Here is an 18,270-nt window from a genome sequence, read left to right on the forward strand (position 1 = left end):
TGGACAGGAGGGGGGGCAGTGGACAGTGGACAGGAGGGGGTGGACAGTGGACAGGAGGGGGGGGCAGTGGACAGGAGGGGGGGGCAGTGGACAGGAGGGGGGGGGGGGCAGTGGACAGGAGAGGGGGGGCAGTGGACAGGAGAGGGGGGGCAGTGGACAGGAGAGGGGGGGCAGTGGACAGGAGAGGGGGGGCAGTGGACAGGAGAGGGGGGGCAGTGGACAGGAGGGGGGGGCTGTGGACAGGAGAGGGGGGCAGTGGACAGGAGAGGGGGGGCAGTGGACAGGAGGGGGGGGCTGTGGACAGGAGAGGGGGGCAGTGGACAGGAGAGGGGGGGCAGTGGACAGGAGGGGTGGGGCTGTGGACAGGAGGGGGGGGCTGTGGACAGGAGGGGGGGGGGGCTGTGGACAGGAGGGGGGGGGGCAGTGGACAGGAGGAGGGGGGGCAGTGGACAGGAGGGGGGCAGTGGACAGGAGGGGGGGCAGTGGACAGGAGGGGGGGCAGTGGACAGGAGAGGGGGCAGTGGACAGGAGGGGGGGCAGTGTCACACACACACACACACACACACACACGCGACACCTACCTGTACTTCCGGCCGCCGCCATCTTCTCACTCGGCGCCGCGAGGGAGGAAGGGGGTCCGCCATCTTACGCGCCGCGTGGCAGCCTGTTCCCACGCCGGGGAGGGATTGAGTGGAGCGGGAGGGGAATGGAGCGGGAGGGAATGGAGCGGGAGGGAATGGAGCGGGAGGGAATGGAGCGGGAGGGAGGTGAGTGGAGCGGGAGGGAATGTAGCGCGAGGGAGGAAGGGGGTCCGCCATCTTACGCGCCGCGTGGCAGCCTGTTCCCCCGCCGGGGAGGGAGGTGAGTGTAGCGGGAGGGAGTGGTGTGTAGCGGGAGGGAGTGGTGTGTAGCGGGAGGGAGTGGTGAGTGGAGCACGAGGGAATGGAGCGGGAGGGTGGTGAGTGGAGCGGGAGGGAGTGGAGCGGGAGGGAATGGAGCGCGAGGGAGGAAGGGGGTCCGCCATCTTAGGCGCCGCGTGGCAGCCTGCCTGTTCCCCTGCCGGGGAGGGAATGGAGCGGGAGGGAGTGGTGTGTAGCGGAGGGAGTGGTGTGTAGCGGGAGCTACACTGTGTGAGGTAGCGGGATAGGGGGAGGGTCATTGGTGGCATGGTGTAGTGGGGTAGGGGGCCTCGCGGTCTGGTTGCGGTAGGGAGCTGTGTGAGGTGCAGGAGATGAGGCGTGCTGTGCGGTTCGCGGGAGCTACACTGTGTGAGGTGGCGGGATAGGGGGAGGGACATCGTTGCCATGGTGTGTGAGTGGAGGCCGCGGCCTCGCGGTCCGGTTGCGGGAGGGAGATGTGTGGCGTGGAGGGGAGGGGGGTTTGAAGAGGCAGTCTGCAGTGTTTGGTGTTGTGTGAATGTGTGTGTGTGCTGTGTTTGTGCGTTGTGTGTAGATTCTGTACCTGATTCGGCAGTCTGTGGTAGCAGACGTGAAGGTTTTGATAGCTGTGAAGCGTGGCCCCAGAGCAGGTTGAGGATTAGAGGATTAGGTGTTGCAAAAGCAAAACGTTCCCAAAACTCAGTGAGGGGTGGGACAGTGTGGAAGTATTAGGGCAGTGGTTCCCAAACTTTTTCGGTTCAAGGCTCTCCAAGGCAATCAGAATTTTTTCAAGGCTCCCCAAGGCGATCAGGATTTTTACGCGGCGCCCAAAGTAAAAACAAAGGTGTACATACATACATAGGTGTACAAACATACCTAACAGTTGCAGTGCGCAGTTGGTGTCTCTCTCAGACACTCTCACTCTCTCTCACACACTCTAACTCTCTCTGACCTCACTCTCTCTCTCTCTGACCTCTCTCTGACCGCACTCTCTCTCTCTGACCTCACTCTCTCTCCTCACTCTCTCTCTCCTCACTCTCTCTCTCTGACCTCACACACTCTCTCTCTGACCTCACACTCTCTCTCTCTGACCTCACACTCTCTCTCTCTCTGACCTCTGACCTCACATTCTCTCTGACCTCCCTCTCTCTCTCTCTCTCTGACCTCACACTCTCTCTGACCTCACACTCTCTCTCTCTCTGACCTCACACTCTCTCTGACCTCACACTCTCTCTGACCTCACATTCTCTCTGACCTCCCTCTCTCTCTGACCTCACACTCTCTCTCTCTGACCTCACTCTCTCTCTCTCTGACCTCACTCTCTCTCTCTCTGACCTCACTCTCTCTCTCTCTGACCTCACTCTCTCTCTCTGACCTCACTCTCTCTCTCTCTCTGACCTCACTCTCTCTCTCTGACCTCACTCTCTCTCTCTCTCTCTCTGACCTCACTCTCTCTCTCTCTGACCTCACTCTCTCTCTCTCTGACCTCACTCTCTCTCTCTCTGACCTCACTCTCTCTCTCTGACCTCACTCTCTCTCTCTCTCTCTCTGACCTCACTCTCTCTCTCTGACCTCACTCTCTCTCTCTCTCTCTCTCTGACCTCACTCTCTCTCTCTCTGACCTCACTCTCTCTCTCTCTGCATCTGTAATCAACGCGGCTATAGTTCCTCCGGCCTGGGACATAGTAAGCGCTTAGGTGCTGCTGCTCGCTCTTGCTTGCTGCCGCTCGCTCTACCAGGAGCTTTTTGCTGTCCTGGCAGAGGAGACAGCAAGCGCGCTTGGGAGGCGGGTATCACTGTGTGTGTTTGTCACTTGGTAGCTGTGTGTGTGTGTGTGTGTATATTATATAATATTTTAAACATTTTAAAAAAAAAGACATGTGAGAATAAATTATTAACATTGTGCAACTTTGATAAATATATTCACACACACACACAAACATCACACATATATATATATATATATATATATATATATATATATATATATATATATATATATATACACACACACCACACACACACACACACATATATATATATATATATATATACACACACACCACACATATATACACACACACCACACATATATACATATATATATATATATATATATATATATATATATATATATATATATATATATACACCACACACACACACACACACACACACACACACACACACACACACACACACACACACACACACACACACACACACACACACACACACACACACACACACACACACACATATATATATATATATATATATATATATATATATATACACCACACACACACACACACACACCACACATATATACATATATACACACACACACCACACATATATACATATATACACACACCCTGCAGCCCGTTTTTCACACACACACACACACACACACACACACACACACACACACACACACACACACACACACACACACACACACACACACACACACACTCACCACATACATACATATATATATATATATATATATATATATATATATATATATATACACACCACACACACACACACACACACCACACATATATACATATATACACACACACACCACACATATATACATATACACACACCCTGCAGCCCGTTTTTCACACACACACACACACACACACACACACACACACACACACACACACACACACACACACACACACACACACACACACACACACACACACACACACACACACACTGCTGTCTGGTGGCTTTGTAGTTGCAATGCCGGGCACTGAACGCACAGTTTGGGAAACACTGTATTAGGGCATTGGTGTTGGACGCAGGCCAATGAGAGGTGTGCGGGGGCGGGCATTGGACGCAGGCCAATGAGAGTCAGTGAGGGGTGGGACGCAGGCCAATGAGAGGTGTGCGGGGGCGGGCATTGGACGCAGGCCAATGAGAGTCAGTGAGGGGTGGGACGCAGGCCAATGAGAGGTGTGCGGGGGCGGCCATTGGACGCAGGCCAATGAGAGTCAGTGAGGGGTGGGACAGTGTGGCATTGGTGTTGGACGTAGGCCAATGAGAGGTGTGCGGGGGCGGGCATGGCCTGAGCCGGAGTGACAGGGCCAAGGTCCAATGCGATTGACCCTTGGGACGCAGACATACAGTGATTTCACAAATATATAGTAGATTTCAGCTCCAGTACATAAATCTACAATGAATCCCATGGAATCATTTACATGTATACTTAGATAGGGGGGGGGGTACACACACACACACACACCCATATATATATATATATATATATATATATATATATATATATATATATATATATATATATATATATATAAAACTATATAACAAAACAAACAAAGGAATGAAGTAGCGCCTCTATATATTACTAATTTATAAAAAGAACCAGTCAAGCTAATCATATAAGGTGCTTGGTGGGGTGACTAGTTTTAAAACTAATACACATTGATATAGACTAAAAAATGCAATGCATTGTGGACTAATTCACTACTTATAACTAAATTAAAAAACCTCTGTAGGTTTGGACTGCTAACAGTTTTAATAACACAAAATTTAAAAAAGTGAAAAAGTAAAAAATGAAAAAATACAAAAAAAACCTTCAATATTTAAAAAGTCCTGTTCCAATGATAAGTGCACCAGGTTCTTGCTGCCCGTTTTAAAGGGATCATCAGTCCCTGACCATATCTGAAAAAAAAGAAGAAAAGTAAAAACAGGCGCACACCTAGTGCAAAAGACAGAAAAACAAGGCGCACAACGCACATAGTGAAGTAAAATTAAAAATCAAATTTACTCATAAAATAATATAAGTTCTGCGTACATCAATATAGTAATAATGAGCAGTTGGTAATTGGGTATACCACACCAGTAGACAGCGACAAACAGCACTCCTCACTCGATCGCAGGGTGCAGGGGATTAGTTGTCATCTGATGGCAAGCTGGTGGTTGTAGATGCCGTCTCCCTCTCACTCAAGACGGGGCAGGTCTCAGTCTTTACTCCCAGATGATCCTGGAGCACCGATCCGCATCGGCGTGTAGCAGCCTCCACTGCTATCCGCATACAAGCACGTTGGTCACGTGCCACTTCTCCTCTACGGAGCGCCCGATAGTGACGTCACAGTCCGGTCGCACTCTACTACGAACCGCCTGCAGGGGCTCACTACGTGCGGTGTAGTGAAGGATACACGCCGCCTCTTGGAAAGGAGATTTCTGCACCGAATCTTGCGGGAAACGGGGGGAACACTTGTATAGAGTGTTAGCACCAACAAGAGGGTACTAGGAAGTGAGCAATGACACCCTAGTGCACACCTAGTGCATTAACATAATAAAAATTATATTTCAAGGAACACAAAATCTGACAAATGCCCACTCACAAGGATAAAGCAATAAATAGCGTGTATGAGATTGGCTCTCATGCGCCGTCGGCTCGATCCTCTCTGTGTAGCTCCAAGTCCTGGCGTCGTCACGTGACTCCCCTCGTGTAGCCGGTGAGCCGGTGAACCGGAAGCGGAAGCTCACATGCAGTGTTCGGCTGGGAAGGGACCCTCTAGACAGCAAAGGTCCTCCAGGTCCTCTATGGTTAGGTTGTGTTGGAGCCGTCTGATACACACCAAGGATAGTCTCTGGCAGCAGCAGGCCTCGATGCTCGTGGGCAAATGGCGGTCTCAAGCTAGTCATGCCCTTGAAATACAATTTTTATTATGTTAATGCACTAGGTGTGCGCCTGTTTTTTCTTTTCTTCTTTTTTTTCATATATATATATATGAAAAAAAAGAAGAAAAGAAAAAACAGGCGCACACCTAGTGCATTAACATAATAAAAATTGTATTTCAAGGGCTCCACATACACATACACATATATACACACACACACACACACACACACACACACACACACACACACACACACCGCACACATACACACACCACACACAGTAGTAAACTGCAGTACAGTATGTCTTGTCCTAAGACTGGATTGATTGAAAAAAAATGTTTAAGTCGCAAACAGCTTCAATGTAACATCTTCCCCAAAAATGTATTGGGTTGTGCCAACTATTTTGCTTTTAAATAGATATTTTGGGTCTTCATATCTAGGCAAAAGTGGAGCACTTGTGGTGTAACAAATAGGGCATTAAATGTATCAAAGAAAAAAACCCTATTGATCTCAGTGGGACTTTTTTCTTTGATACATCCAGTGCAGTTATTTTGGCCCTCAATTGCTCCACTTTTGCCTGATAAATATGCCCCATTCATTTATTGGAATGCAATATAATGATTTATTATTTAAAACAATGCATACTGTAGCATGAATGAATCTGATACAGTATATACAGTAGCACACAATAGTAGCACGTACTTCTTTCTCCCATCTCTTACATTTTGATATATTTATCCCTTGTTTTATTATACTCCCTGAGTTGTAATGCGCTGCGTACCTTGTTAGTGATAAAATGAATATATGCATACATACAGTATATACAGTACGTATAATTATATTATTTTTCTTGCATATAAATGTGCTGATTTGGTTGTCACTAAATATATAAATGCACAGAATTTTAATGAAGTTATTAAATGAAACTTCATATAGCTACAGTTGCTGTCAAGCTCCAATTAAATACATTTAAATGTACTGCTGTTGCTGGAGTTGCACTGAACACTTTTGTAGTGTTAATACATTTAACTAAATTGGACATGTTTTTTTGTATTCCAAAATATACCTACAGTGTGCTATATTTTACTTTGCAGTTTCCAATCCTTGCAAAGATATCTGTACCCACCTCTGCTTGCTGAAACCAGGGGGATACACCTGCTCCTGTCCCCAGGGCACTCGCTTCATGGAAGGCAGCTTCACAGACTGTGATGCAGGTAACACCCCCTGTACTGAAGTGATTACACTCTTCAAATCATTTGCAGGCCACATGGCTCTTCAGTGAAAACTATTCTTCAGTAAACATACAATAAAAAGCTTTAGATCCCTTTACCTCCCCCCCCCCCCCAAATGGAGGCACACAGGTAAAAAGGCAATTTAGTACATAATTATTACAGTACAGTACAGTATTACAGTACAGTATTTAGTACTTAATTCGGCAGATAATGTAACATTTCAGGGACAGAGCCCCTTCCCCAGATAAACCACACGTGTCTAAGGAAGGGACTGTGTCCCCAAAACGTAACTTTATTCTGCTTGAATGATGTACTAAATACAAAAGCAAATGATTGCACTTTTTTTTCTGTGCGCCTCCATTTCTTTTTGTGATAAGAAAAGGGGGGTATAAATACAGTCCTTTGATGGGTGCTGCTCCCAGGATGGATTCAATCCAGGTCCATAGAAGTGATTAAAGCAGAGGGTCAGGAGCGCACTCCAGGTTTATATATAGTGGGGGGAAAGAATATATACAATAGTGCAACAGAGTATGTGACAGTATTCTTAATAAATGTATAGAAGTGATGTAGGCCTTGAGGTTGTTATGAGTAACCAACTCAGGTGTAACGGAGGTTATGTTGTCCGTCAGGAACGTGGGCAGGAGAAAGCCATGGCATGAAAGGAGACACAAAAGATGGTGCAGATTGCTTTATAGTATAATATATATAAAAAAAATAGTTTAGCTCACAAACTATTGGGACCACCCTGGGTCAGACAGTGAAGAAGAGCCCAAAAACTCCTTCCTTCTCTGGGGATCCCATCATGCCGGCCGAGCACAGTGGGTCACACGAAGCAAGGATCAAACCGATTTGATTCTATAACATTTATTAAGAATCCTGTCATATACTCTTTTGCACTGTTGTATATATTCTTTTCCCCACTATATATAAACCTGGATGAGAATGCTCTCCAGACCCTCTGCTTTCATATATATACCTCTCGTTGGAGCATAGAGTTTGCAATAGGATAGATAACACTGGGCTAAAACCAAGAAATAATTTTATTTGGGCTGGCCAAGTGCCACTGGGGAACTCAGTTCTGCACATACATAATAATTCTTCATATTTGCATGTTGAATTTTGCACTAGCATAACATCCTGTACAACTTGGAGAATATTTGCTAGGTAGTGTTTTATGGACATAATATACAATGTACTGTAGCTGTATTCAATCAACATCCAAATTCAGTACTACACAGAATAATGCAGTCAGAAATCTGCCTGACTTCTTATAATACATTACTTGAGATGGTTTGTGATATCTGTTTTGATCAAGAAACCAATATTGACTTTTATTCGCATCTATGTGAGGTCGGGAATTCTGTTTTATGCCGTGTGTTTCATTTTTAGCATAACGAGCCTAACTGACTGTATTGTAAGCTTCAGCATGACGTATTTTGGCTGTGACTAAAACATGTTTGCTTATACAAAGACTCTTAATATACCATTATTCATTTCATTTATTTAATATTTGTATATCATGACCACTGATTATTTGAGTATTTAGAGTGAACATCCATGCCAGTGTGTGAAGCCACTGGAGGTGTCCGCAAAACCAGAGAAGTACAGGAGCTTCATTCCCTACTTACCGGAAATAACATTTGCATGTTTAGCTCTTTAACAAATGCATGGCTTTCCATTTCCATAGCTATTGAATCCCCCCCAACAATGCCACCCGCATGCAGATGTATGCATGGAGGAACATGCTATTTTGATGAACGTGGCCTTCCAAAGTGCAAGTAAGTCAGTTTAATCCATTCATAGCATCCACATGCATATATATTAACATAAAGCATATACAGTATCAGCTACAAAGTATCCTGATTATACTGGTGGGTGAATGGGACTGGCTATTCTAAACAATGGAAATATTATGCAAACAATGTTAATACAAAATATAGATTTAGCATATTCTATAGGCAATACTTATACTTTTTCAAAGGGTACTGCCCTTTATGTGTATGTTCTTATCTAAATATACATGGATTATATAGTCTATTGTATTGCTATTGCAGTGTGAAGACTAATTACCAGCTGTACAAGTGTCTTTTGTTTTTCAATTTACAAACGGTTCTCCATTCCAAGGGCATTATCTTTAGTTTCTGCCGTAATATTCACAGATTATGTTACAGTGGAATGCCAGTCTCTGTTCCTTCTTTAAAGTCTACAACAAAAAGCAAACAAAGATGCCCAAAGCTACTTCCAATGTGACAAAAATACACAGTGCAATAACTATATACACCTTCTTTAAACTCACCTATTCTGGGATTTTTGTAATGTCTTATTTTTCACAACACAAATGTTGTTTCAACCACATTGTGGTGTAGCTGTACATTTCCTGTGAGTTTGTAATTGTGTGACACAAATTCAGTGAACTACTTTCAAATGCGACTGATACAATGTTTAACTGTACCAGCCAATAATGAGAACATTTGTATTTCTAGGTGTACATCTAGCTACACTGGGAACTATTGTGAAATAGGATTTGCAAAGGGTGTACCTCCGGGGACAAGTAAGTTTTGTTTATTGCACTCCAATTTATACTATGGACATATTAATACTTAAATATGATGCTTACATTGTTAACTTGTTAAATGTCATGTTTTTTCTTTTTTATTAGCTGCTGTTGCTGTCCTTTTGACTGTGATTTTGACCATAATAATTTGTGCGCTGGTGATCGGCGGCGTCTTTAATTATAGACGGACAGGCAAACTTTTACCATCACTTCCAAAATTTCCAAGGTACTGTAGGTCCTCTTAGGTGAACCATATTATTAAAATACATAACTCCATAGAGCTCAGACCTTTAGAAAGGCAGTTTATATAACTCTTAAAATGTAGCTGTGCCAAACAAACACAGGCAAAAGTATACTTAGACATTGAATCCTATGGAAACGCTGTGATATTCTGCATTATAAGTAAGTAAAATAAAGCTTTCTACGTCTGTATCCTAAAATTCATCTTATCCTATTGATACTCTGATCATTTCACCCCAGTCCAGCAAACTTCTCTGAAGGTCTTTTGACCAATTGATGATATAAAGATGTAGCAAAGAAAACTGTTTCCGGCACTGTGGCAAGCTGCGGTAACGCAAACGCGGCAGCTACGGCATCAGAGGAGTAACACTGCGGGGCTTATCAGAAAGCATGGACCCCAAAGTGCAACCGTGGCAGACACTGTCTCCGGAGCCTCCGATTTTTGCTTTTTTGACTGTGGCTCTGGAAACAGTAAATCATGCTACACCTGTATGCTGACAATGTCACTCTTTTTTCTGTGGTTTGGTTATTTGTGGCTGCCAAGTAGAATGGAATGGAACAGGTAGATAGCACCCGTGAATGAATGGCTTATTCAATAATCTTTGAAGCCGCCGATCGCACTGCAATTGGCTGAAAAGAATCCTTGGCTGCAGTGGAAACGTTGTATTCTCAGAGATAATGGGGAATGGCAGGTTTGTAGACCTGTCTGAGACGTGAATATACTAAAAAATAAGAACACATCTGAACTGTATTCTTCACTTTGCACTCACATACTCACTCGCTCACAGGAAGGGGGTTTATTAGGTGTTCCCAATGTTACAACCTAGTGAGCAGAAGATGAGCGGATTACAAATACTAATTTAAATACTGATAACTGAGAATCTACATTTTATGTTAACACCAAAGGGAAGCACTAGAGTCTGTAACAAACAGGGCAAAGTATATCAGCAAAAAGAAAGACTATAATTAAACCTCTTGATACTTACTGTACTATTATAACAAACGTGTTGTATTATTTAAAAATGTATTTATTATTCTGATTAATATTTTTACAGCTTAAGTGGCCTTGTGAAGTCCACTGAAAATGGCAATGGGGTGACATTCAGATCTGGCACTGATGTTAGTATGGATATTGGGGTGCCTGGATTTGGGGCTGATTCTGCCATAGATAGAGTGATGCAGATGGTATGTATTTCTTAAACAATACTTTTCATATATAGCAACATCACATGTGAAAATTATCTTAAAAAAAAAATACTATGAAGACTACTTTCTAATGTAAGAAGGTTCCAAATGGAACAAAATTTGCTTGAAAATTCTTCTGATATTTGGTATAAAACCTTTTCTCTATATATCTCTCTCGTGTTTCTATATAAATGCAAAATGTTAGTAGCGGTTTTGATGCTGACAGTGTAGGTTTGTCATATAGTTTAATGTGAAACCTGTTAATAAATAAACGACAGAGTACTGTTATACTGTATTTTGAAATAGCATACTGTTAGTTAAATAATTGTTCTATTGGTTCATTTATAAGTTATCATAATCTAAGAGGAATCTGTATCTCTACTGGTAAATAATTATTACAATAACTGTTTTAATAAACGGTTTATTTTTGTTGTGTTTTTATACAGTACATTAAGGACGTTTTTATTTTATTTTTGAAATATGCATGTGAGCTTTATCTTGCTGCCTATACTGTAGGTGGATTATATGCAGTAAATATCATTTATATGCAGTCCAGTAGCTATTAGAATTGTAATTGCGAGAGTACTGGTCTAACAGAGTGGGGGAAATTACTTTTTTACAGTAGCAAAAAAAATTACATAAATTGATTGATTTCTAATTTACTTTCAAACTATAAATAAGGAAAAATCTGTTTTTCTCAACTCTCCTAGAATGAAACTTTTACTGTGGATGCTGGAAAAGAGCCAATAACCTATGAAAATCCGATGTATATAAATAGCACAGAAAGTGGTGTCAGTGTTGTGAATATCAGCTCAGCACCAGATGTAAGATACTGTGCATGTATTAAAGTAATCAAAGCAGTGTCTCTCTTTTATTTACCCATATCATCACTTTATTCTTCAGCGACAATGCACATAGGCAGTTTTATACAAAAGTACATTATATGTGTATCTAAACACATCATTATATATTTTGGAAAGTTGTCATTTCGCTATGCTTTTGTACACTCTTAAGATATCGTATCCAAATTTTGCATGATGGTTTCTGAGATCAAGGTGCAGGTTTTTGTTTATATTTGGGTACAGTTCACAAATTATATCACCAATGACATAACTGATGACATCACATATTACATCACAAATGACATGATCCCATCACACAACTCTTAAGATACCACTTAATCTTGGTGACTCTGAAAATCCAATTGGCAACATTAGTAAAAAATACAGGAACAGCCAAAATTCTTCAAGAGGGCGAGATTATTGTTTGGGACGAGAGTACAATCCCACAAATACGCATTAGAGGCTCTCGATCGAACACTTCAGGAACTCAGAGGCAATGAAACTATTATGGGTGGAGTTGTTGTTCTAACAGGGGATTCCACTTTAAGAAACTAAAAAAAGAAATGATACATTTATAAATCTCAGCATTTTTTTGGTTCTTAGAATTCCCGAGCAAAGCCGGAGAATACTTTCAGCTGGTTACAAATAACACCCATTGTTACAAATAACACCCATTGTAAAAGTGCAAATAAAAGCTAAAATGTATTTACAATCAAATAAAAATGTAAAGTGACTGCAGAAGTGTATAGTAAATTATTGTTTTTATTAGAGCTTAGTTATTACAAAATGTTTTTCCTATTAGCTGTTTCTCCATCTTGCACACAGTCCATAGAATGTTCACTCAGTGCTGTGATAATAGCTTTGGCTCTGTTTCTCCACGACTTAACTAAAGATTTTATTTTCTAGGTGAGTGCATCCAATAATGGACACAAGGCAGATAATTTTGAAAACCCACTGTATGCTGCTAATACTCCACCATCTTCCGTGAGCACGGAAACAACCCAGGTACACACATCATACTTGTACTTATTAAGGAAATGTAAAAATTAACATATTTTTGTTCTTAAAGGGGCCTTTAGCAATTGATTACAGATCCCTAAATAGGTCACAGGCGAGCTTGAATATTGCTCTCCCATTATGGTCAAGTAAATTGGGAGTTTGCTCCCCCCCAGCAAGAACAACTGAGATGTGTTTCTTCTTTAATCAGGGTGATTTCTAAAAACGTTCTTAAGAAACATCAGTGCATTTCCTAACAAATTACCTAGATTTAAATATTTTCGATCAAGAAATGTTTGGGATTTTTCAATACAATGTCAAATCAAAGCGATTGAAACATTTAAAAGGGACTTCTGGAAGGCTTATTTTTTTCAACTTTAAATTTTTTATTGGAAAGTACATATACAACCGTTGTTCCACAGCCCATTATCATCATTCCGATTTTGTTAAACATATATAATAATGCCTCTGAAACTCAACCATTTGAGACTGTACATACAAGACCAGACAAACTAGACAAGGGGACAGGGGAAGGGGGGTAGGGGGGGAGGGGGGGTGTAGGATGGAAGGCTTATTTTTAATATGGCCGCGTCACATGACTCAGGCTGGCCGTTCCTAATCCGCAACCATCTTCTGTCTACCAATTTAAATGGTTAGATTTGCTCACTGTGGATTGCCGGCCAAACTAAGGGTTCTTTGAGACCAATACTGGGTTCATCCAGGTATCTGTAAAGTACAATTCCACTAACTCTAGATATATTATTATTATCATTTATTTATAATGTGCCAACATATTCTGTAGAGCTGAACAATAGAGAAAAAACAGTAAAATAAACATTAACATACATTGTTACAGTAGGTAAGGAGGGCCCTGCTCCAAGGAGCTTACAATCTATAAGGAAGTGTAATTGTAAACTTAGGTCACAGGGGCATAGAAAGGTCGGTGTGTTTCACATAGCTGCTTGTTATTTGAAGGAGTTAGCACTGATATATAATTGATCTTATTTCTTCTGAATTATATGCCAGGGTTTCACTGAAACTACAAAGGGCTGACTCTTTCAGGAACTTATCCTTGCATAGAGGAAAATGCAAAATACCCTGTTCTGCAGGGTTTCCATTCTCCGCTATTGCCCCCCCCCCCACTGAGTTAACCCCCCCAGGTTTGGGAAGCTGCGGTCCCGTTCCTGTAGCTTCCCCGGGCACTGGGGAAAGTCTCTATTTGGCTTCATCTGTACAACCCTCTACTTCTGTCCGTTAGAAAGTTGTTGAATCTGAACAGGTCATTGAGTCACATCAATTATTTCTATGGAACCAAAATGGTACAAAAACAAATATTAACAAACACAGAAAATGTAATTAGGGCATAATAATAATAATAATAATGTTTATTTACAATGTGCAGAACCTTGTATCCATGTAAATTTCAATGTAGCCGACTGCTCCACTGCAGTTTTGCTTCCTTCATGTTTTCCTAGTGTTGTCCCTTTGTATTCCTTTTATCTCTCCTGTTTGTTTGTATTGTTTATAATGTAAAATTCCTCTCCTAACAAAAACCAAGAATTCCAAACTACAGTAGCTTTTGCTCGAGGTTTGATATGGGCCATGCGATGTAATACATTAATATTCAACATTTTTAGCCTTGTATCTTGGTTATTCGTTTTCCAAATTGATGGAACTCTATGCATGTTTATTTATTCTTTACCTGTAGACAGGTTACAGAACTATTATGAAATTGCAACAGTTCTACATCTGCTTTTTCAGTAATTATATTACTAACATATGCCATCCATCTGCTGTTCGAAATATCAAACTGGTGCAAACCATGAATAATAATGACCTGTTTTTTAATATTGTTGCATGAAAAGTTATAATATATTGGCATAGTTTAGTTTTTTAATTTTGTCTGTCTAAATATATGCCCTCTTACCTTGTAGGAATCAAAGTGGAGCTTCTTCAAGAGAAAAATTAAACAAAGCACAAACTTTGAAAATCCAATATATGCAGAGGTAATTTAACTGTTTAATTTTATGAGTAACCCCCATATACGGACTCTTAAGTGAGAGTTAGGCCTTTCATTTGTGGATAGCTGTGGGAGTAGAAGTCATCTCAAGCGGTAAGAGGTGTTGGCTTTATTGTGAGTAGAGATTGGCGAATTTGGATCCGCCGCAGATATATTTTATCACCGACAAGGCAATCCGCGGATTCCGCAATCTGCTAGTGGATTTTAGGAATCCAAGGATTGGATTCTTAAAATCCACCAGCGGATTGTATCAATAGCGGGTTTTGATTAATCCGCATGGATTGAAAATGGAACAATTCGCCGACGGATCTTACACCGTGGAACGGATTTTTAATGGAAAGCAAAGGAAATTCCGCTAAACGAATTTTGACAGTTTCTACCTCTAATTGTTAGAAGTAGAAAAATATAGGGAACACGTCTTACGTAGTACCGACATGAGATTTGCGGAAACAATACGTGGATTTGTGTGAATACAGCGGGCCTTTGTCAGTTTATGGATTATTAGGAACTGCAATATAGAGGGGGTATATAACTCTGCTCCTGTGTCAGATACACTGTATCATTGACATAATGCAAGAGAGCTCAGGACAGGAGCAACTAGCGGTCACGGAAATATTAAACATCATATTTACTAAGCAGTTCTATGTCATTAGATTCCTTCCAGTGCTTGAAGACAACTTGTGCTCCATTTAAGTGAATGGGCAATGGAGTATCTTCCACTAGAAGTATGTCTTATGTCATAGAGCTGCTTAGTAAATATGGTCCTCAGTATGTTGCAATTACTATTGTACATTTTAAGTCAGTTTGGTTGCTAACATGGCTCAATTTTTTCTAGTTTTACAGCCGGGTATATATAAAGACCGCAATGTAAGATAACTGTATTTGTATTTGTAATGGAACGTAGCAAAAGAGTTCTGACAATTGGTGCAAGTCAATGTAACATGACTAGTGATTTGATGTTATGAATCGTCTTCACATTTACTTACCCACACTTACCCACGTGTCACAGGCCCATCGGCAGTCAGGGGTTTAACACGTCGAGAAATGTTTGAAATATATCTTCCTATAAAGCAGGGGTGGCCAGGTCCAGTCCTCAAGGGCCACCAACAAGGTCAATTTTTAAGGATAACCGTGTGCTGAAGCAGGGATATCCTTAAAAACTGACCTGTTGGTGACCCTTGGGGACTGGAGTTGGCCACCCCTGATATAAAGAGTTTTTCTTAATTGATTTTAGATGGAAAAGGAGCAGCAATATGGGACTGAAGAAGACCCTTCCCCATTCACTTCATCATCCCCTGAAAAACCATCGCACAAAAAGGAGCAGCAACCGGCTGCTTATTCACCAACGGAAGACACATTCATAGACACAGCCAATCTTGTCAAAGAAGACTCTGATGTATAACTAATCTCAATTAGGGAATGCTTAAATGTCAAATACAATCTTGCACATATTTTTATATCAGTCAAGACGTTAATGTTAACAGGTACTTCTTTAAAAAGAAAATATATTCTTATTAGCCTATAGGGGAAGATGTTTATTGAAGCTTTGCCTTGTTTTTTTGCCGTATGCCAATTCATATTTTTATGAACAATTATCACAATGTACTATATGTATATCTTTGCACTGAAACTGTCTTGAAAATAATGTTATAAATATAGTGTACATTTGTAAATTTTTTTAAAGATTATGTTGTCAATGATATGTGCAAACCTTTTTTGTTGCAATTTGAGGGGTAACGTGCATAATTAAAATTACAGTCCTCATTTTTAAAATAAAAGGAACACTAATGCATACAGGAACCTCATTTCACTTTTTCAATGTTTTGTAATTGTACAGACATATACAGATTTCTATTCTAAAAGCTGTCTTCATATAGTCCATGTAAAAATATATTTGCTAAACTGTTTTTCCATTCATGTACCTACTTTGGTACGTGCTTTCAGAAAGGTATTGTTGTTAGATGACTTACTATGCAAACATTGGAACAGTTGATCATACAAGAAAAAAAAATGATTAAAAGGTTATTAGCGAGTTACCATCTCTGATTACTTCATTTATTTTATTCAGCGAATAATATAAAACATCACTATGATTAATGTGACAATCTCTCATGGCAATTGGATTGGAGAAGGGTCTAATTATGTTTTTTTAATTTAGAAGCAGAAGTTGACGACAGATAAGAACCCCTTGGTGCACCTATTCTGCCTATTTTTTTTATCTGCTGTCAAACCTTGTTTGATCCTTGGCTTTCATTTATATTAAGGTTAGCTTGGTGGCTATCCCAAACATTTTGGAATTCTGTTACTTTGGCATGATCTCCCCCCAGTATCTCCATGCTGCCTCTGATCTTGTAAGTTGCTGTACTTTAGATATTCAGCAATTCTGTCTTTCAACAGTGTTTTGAATACATTCCTTACCACTGACATCAGTATCCATGGCCTGTAGTTAGCTACCTCTACCCCAGGGGTTCTCAACTCCAGTCTTCAAGACCCACCCCTCCCAACAGGTCAGGTTTTAAGGAAATCCCAGCTTCAGGACAGGTGGCTCAATCGGTGACTCAGTCGAAGCAACGTGAGGCTGCATTGCGTCGCGACGTCACGTGATGTGCCTTTGTCATGGCAACGCAATGTAATTTGAGGGACCCGGCGGGAGGAAATGCCGAAGGAGAAGGTAAGAGTTAGAGGCCCCGTGCTCTCCCCCAGACAATTAGTTTAATTGTTGTGGGGAGAGCATGGGGCCTCTGTATCCACCGGGCTCGGTGCAGTGGCACTGACTGCACCGCCACCAAGCCAACCCTGACTGCCATCTCCTTTAAAGAGGCAATCTAAGTGGGACATGTTTTTTGAGAATTTGTCTTTTTTTTACCATAGGATTGCAGTGGGGGGGTCTCCGGAGCTGTACACCATTAATTTCAGCTCTGACGACTCCCTGATTGTGGACATACTGACGTCCATAGGGGTCGCAGGTAGCTCTGCTTGGCTAGCAAGGATCACGTAATGGTCACTTTTCAAAGCTCCAGCGCCCTGCGAGCCAGTAGCAAGCTGTGATGTCATCAGGTTTGGCTTCCTATTTGCCCGTGTGATGCGGGAGCTTTAAAAAGCAGCGAGATACCAGCACCCCCTTTGGAGGTAAGTATCTCTGGAAGTAGGGGGTCCTTGGAGCTGAAATGAATGGAGTTTTGCTCAGGCGACCCCTGTTTCAATCCTGTTAAAAAAAATTGCTTGCTTGGATGGTTCCTTTAAGGACCATATTGTAATCAGGGGCTGCTGCCAATTTTGGCTCGAGAAGCAAGCCCAACCAACCGGCTCAAGAATCAGACGGCCCGCACAGCAAACACAGACGCACCCACACCGGATACATGCACCGTACACAGACGCATACATCATATACAGACGCACGCACCATACAGAGACACCAGACACCGACACAAACACAACATACACAGATACACATACCAAATATACGCACCATACACACATACACACATACATACAATGTATGTACACCAGGGATAGAAATTTCATAGACGCGCGCACCTAAAACTTTGTCCCTGGCACCTGTGTTTTGCCAAGGGGCCATGGCGTCCCGAAATGTTGCACGGTTGTTTTCATTTTTGTATTTTTAGGACTTGAATAAAATTTCTTCTTTTTAATA

The 18,270-nt window shown here is 41.6% G+C and overlaps 1 protein-coding gene across 1 annotated transcript in view; it reads left to right on the forward strand.

Annotated features, from left to right (window-relative positions):
• Positions 1 to 18,270, forward strand: part of LRP2 (LDL receptor related protein 2) — a 169,007-nt gene extending 150,737 nt beyond the window's left edge. The window contains 9 exon segments of the mRNA XM_075609138.1: positions 6,641 to 6,760; positions 8,466 to 8,556; positions 9,262 to 9,329; positions 9,438 to 9,558; positions 10,628 to 10,757; positions 11,468 to 11,581; positions 12,506 to 12,604; positions 14,530 to 14,601; positions 15,850 to 18,270. Coding sequence (XP_075465253.1) covers positions 6,641 to 6,760; positions 8,466 to 8,556; positions 9,262 to 9,329; positions 9,438 to 9,558; positions 10,628 to 10,757; positions 11,468 to 11,581; positions 12,506 to 12,604; positions 14,530 to 14,601; positions 15,850 to 16,017 — 983 coding nt within the window. The 3' untranslated portion in view covers positions 16,018 to 18,270.

This window comes from Ascaphus truei, chromosome 7, assembly GCF_040206685.1.
Source record: "Ascaphus truei isolate aAscTru1 chromosome 7, aAscTru1.hap1, whole genome shotgun sequence".
NCBI classification, from domain to species: Eukaryota; Metazoa; Chordata; class Amphibia; order Anura; family Ascaphidae; genus Ascaphus; species Ascaphus truei.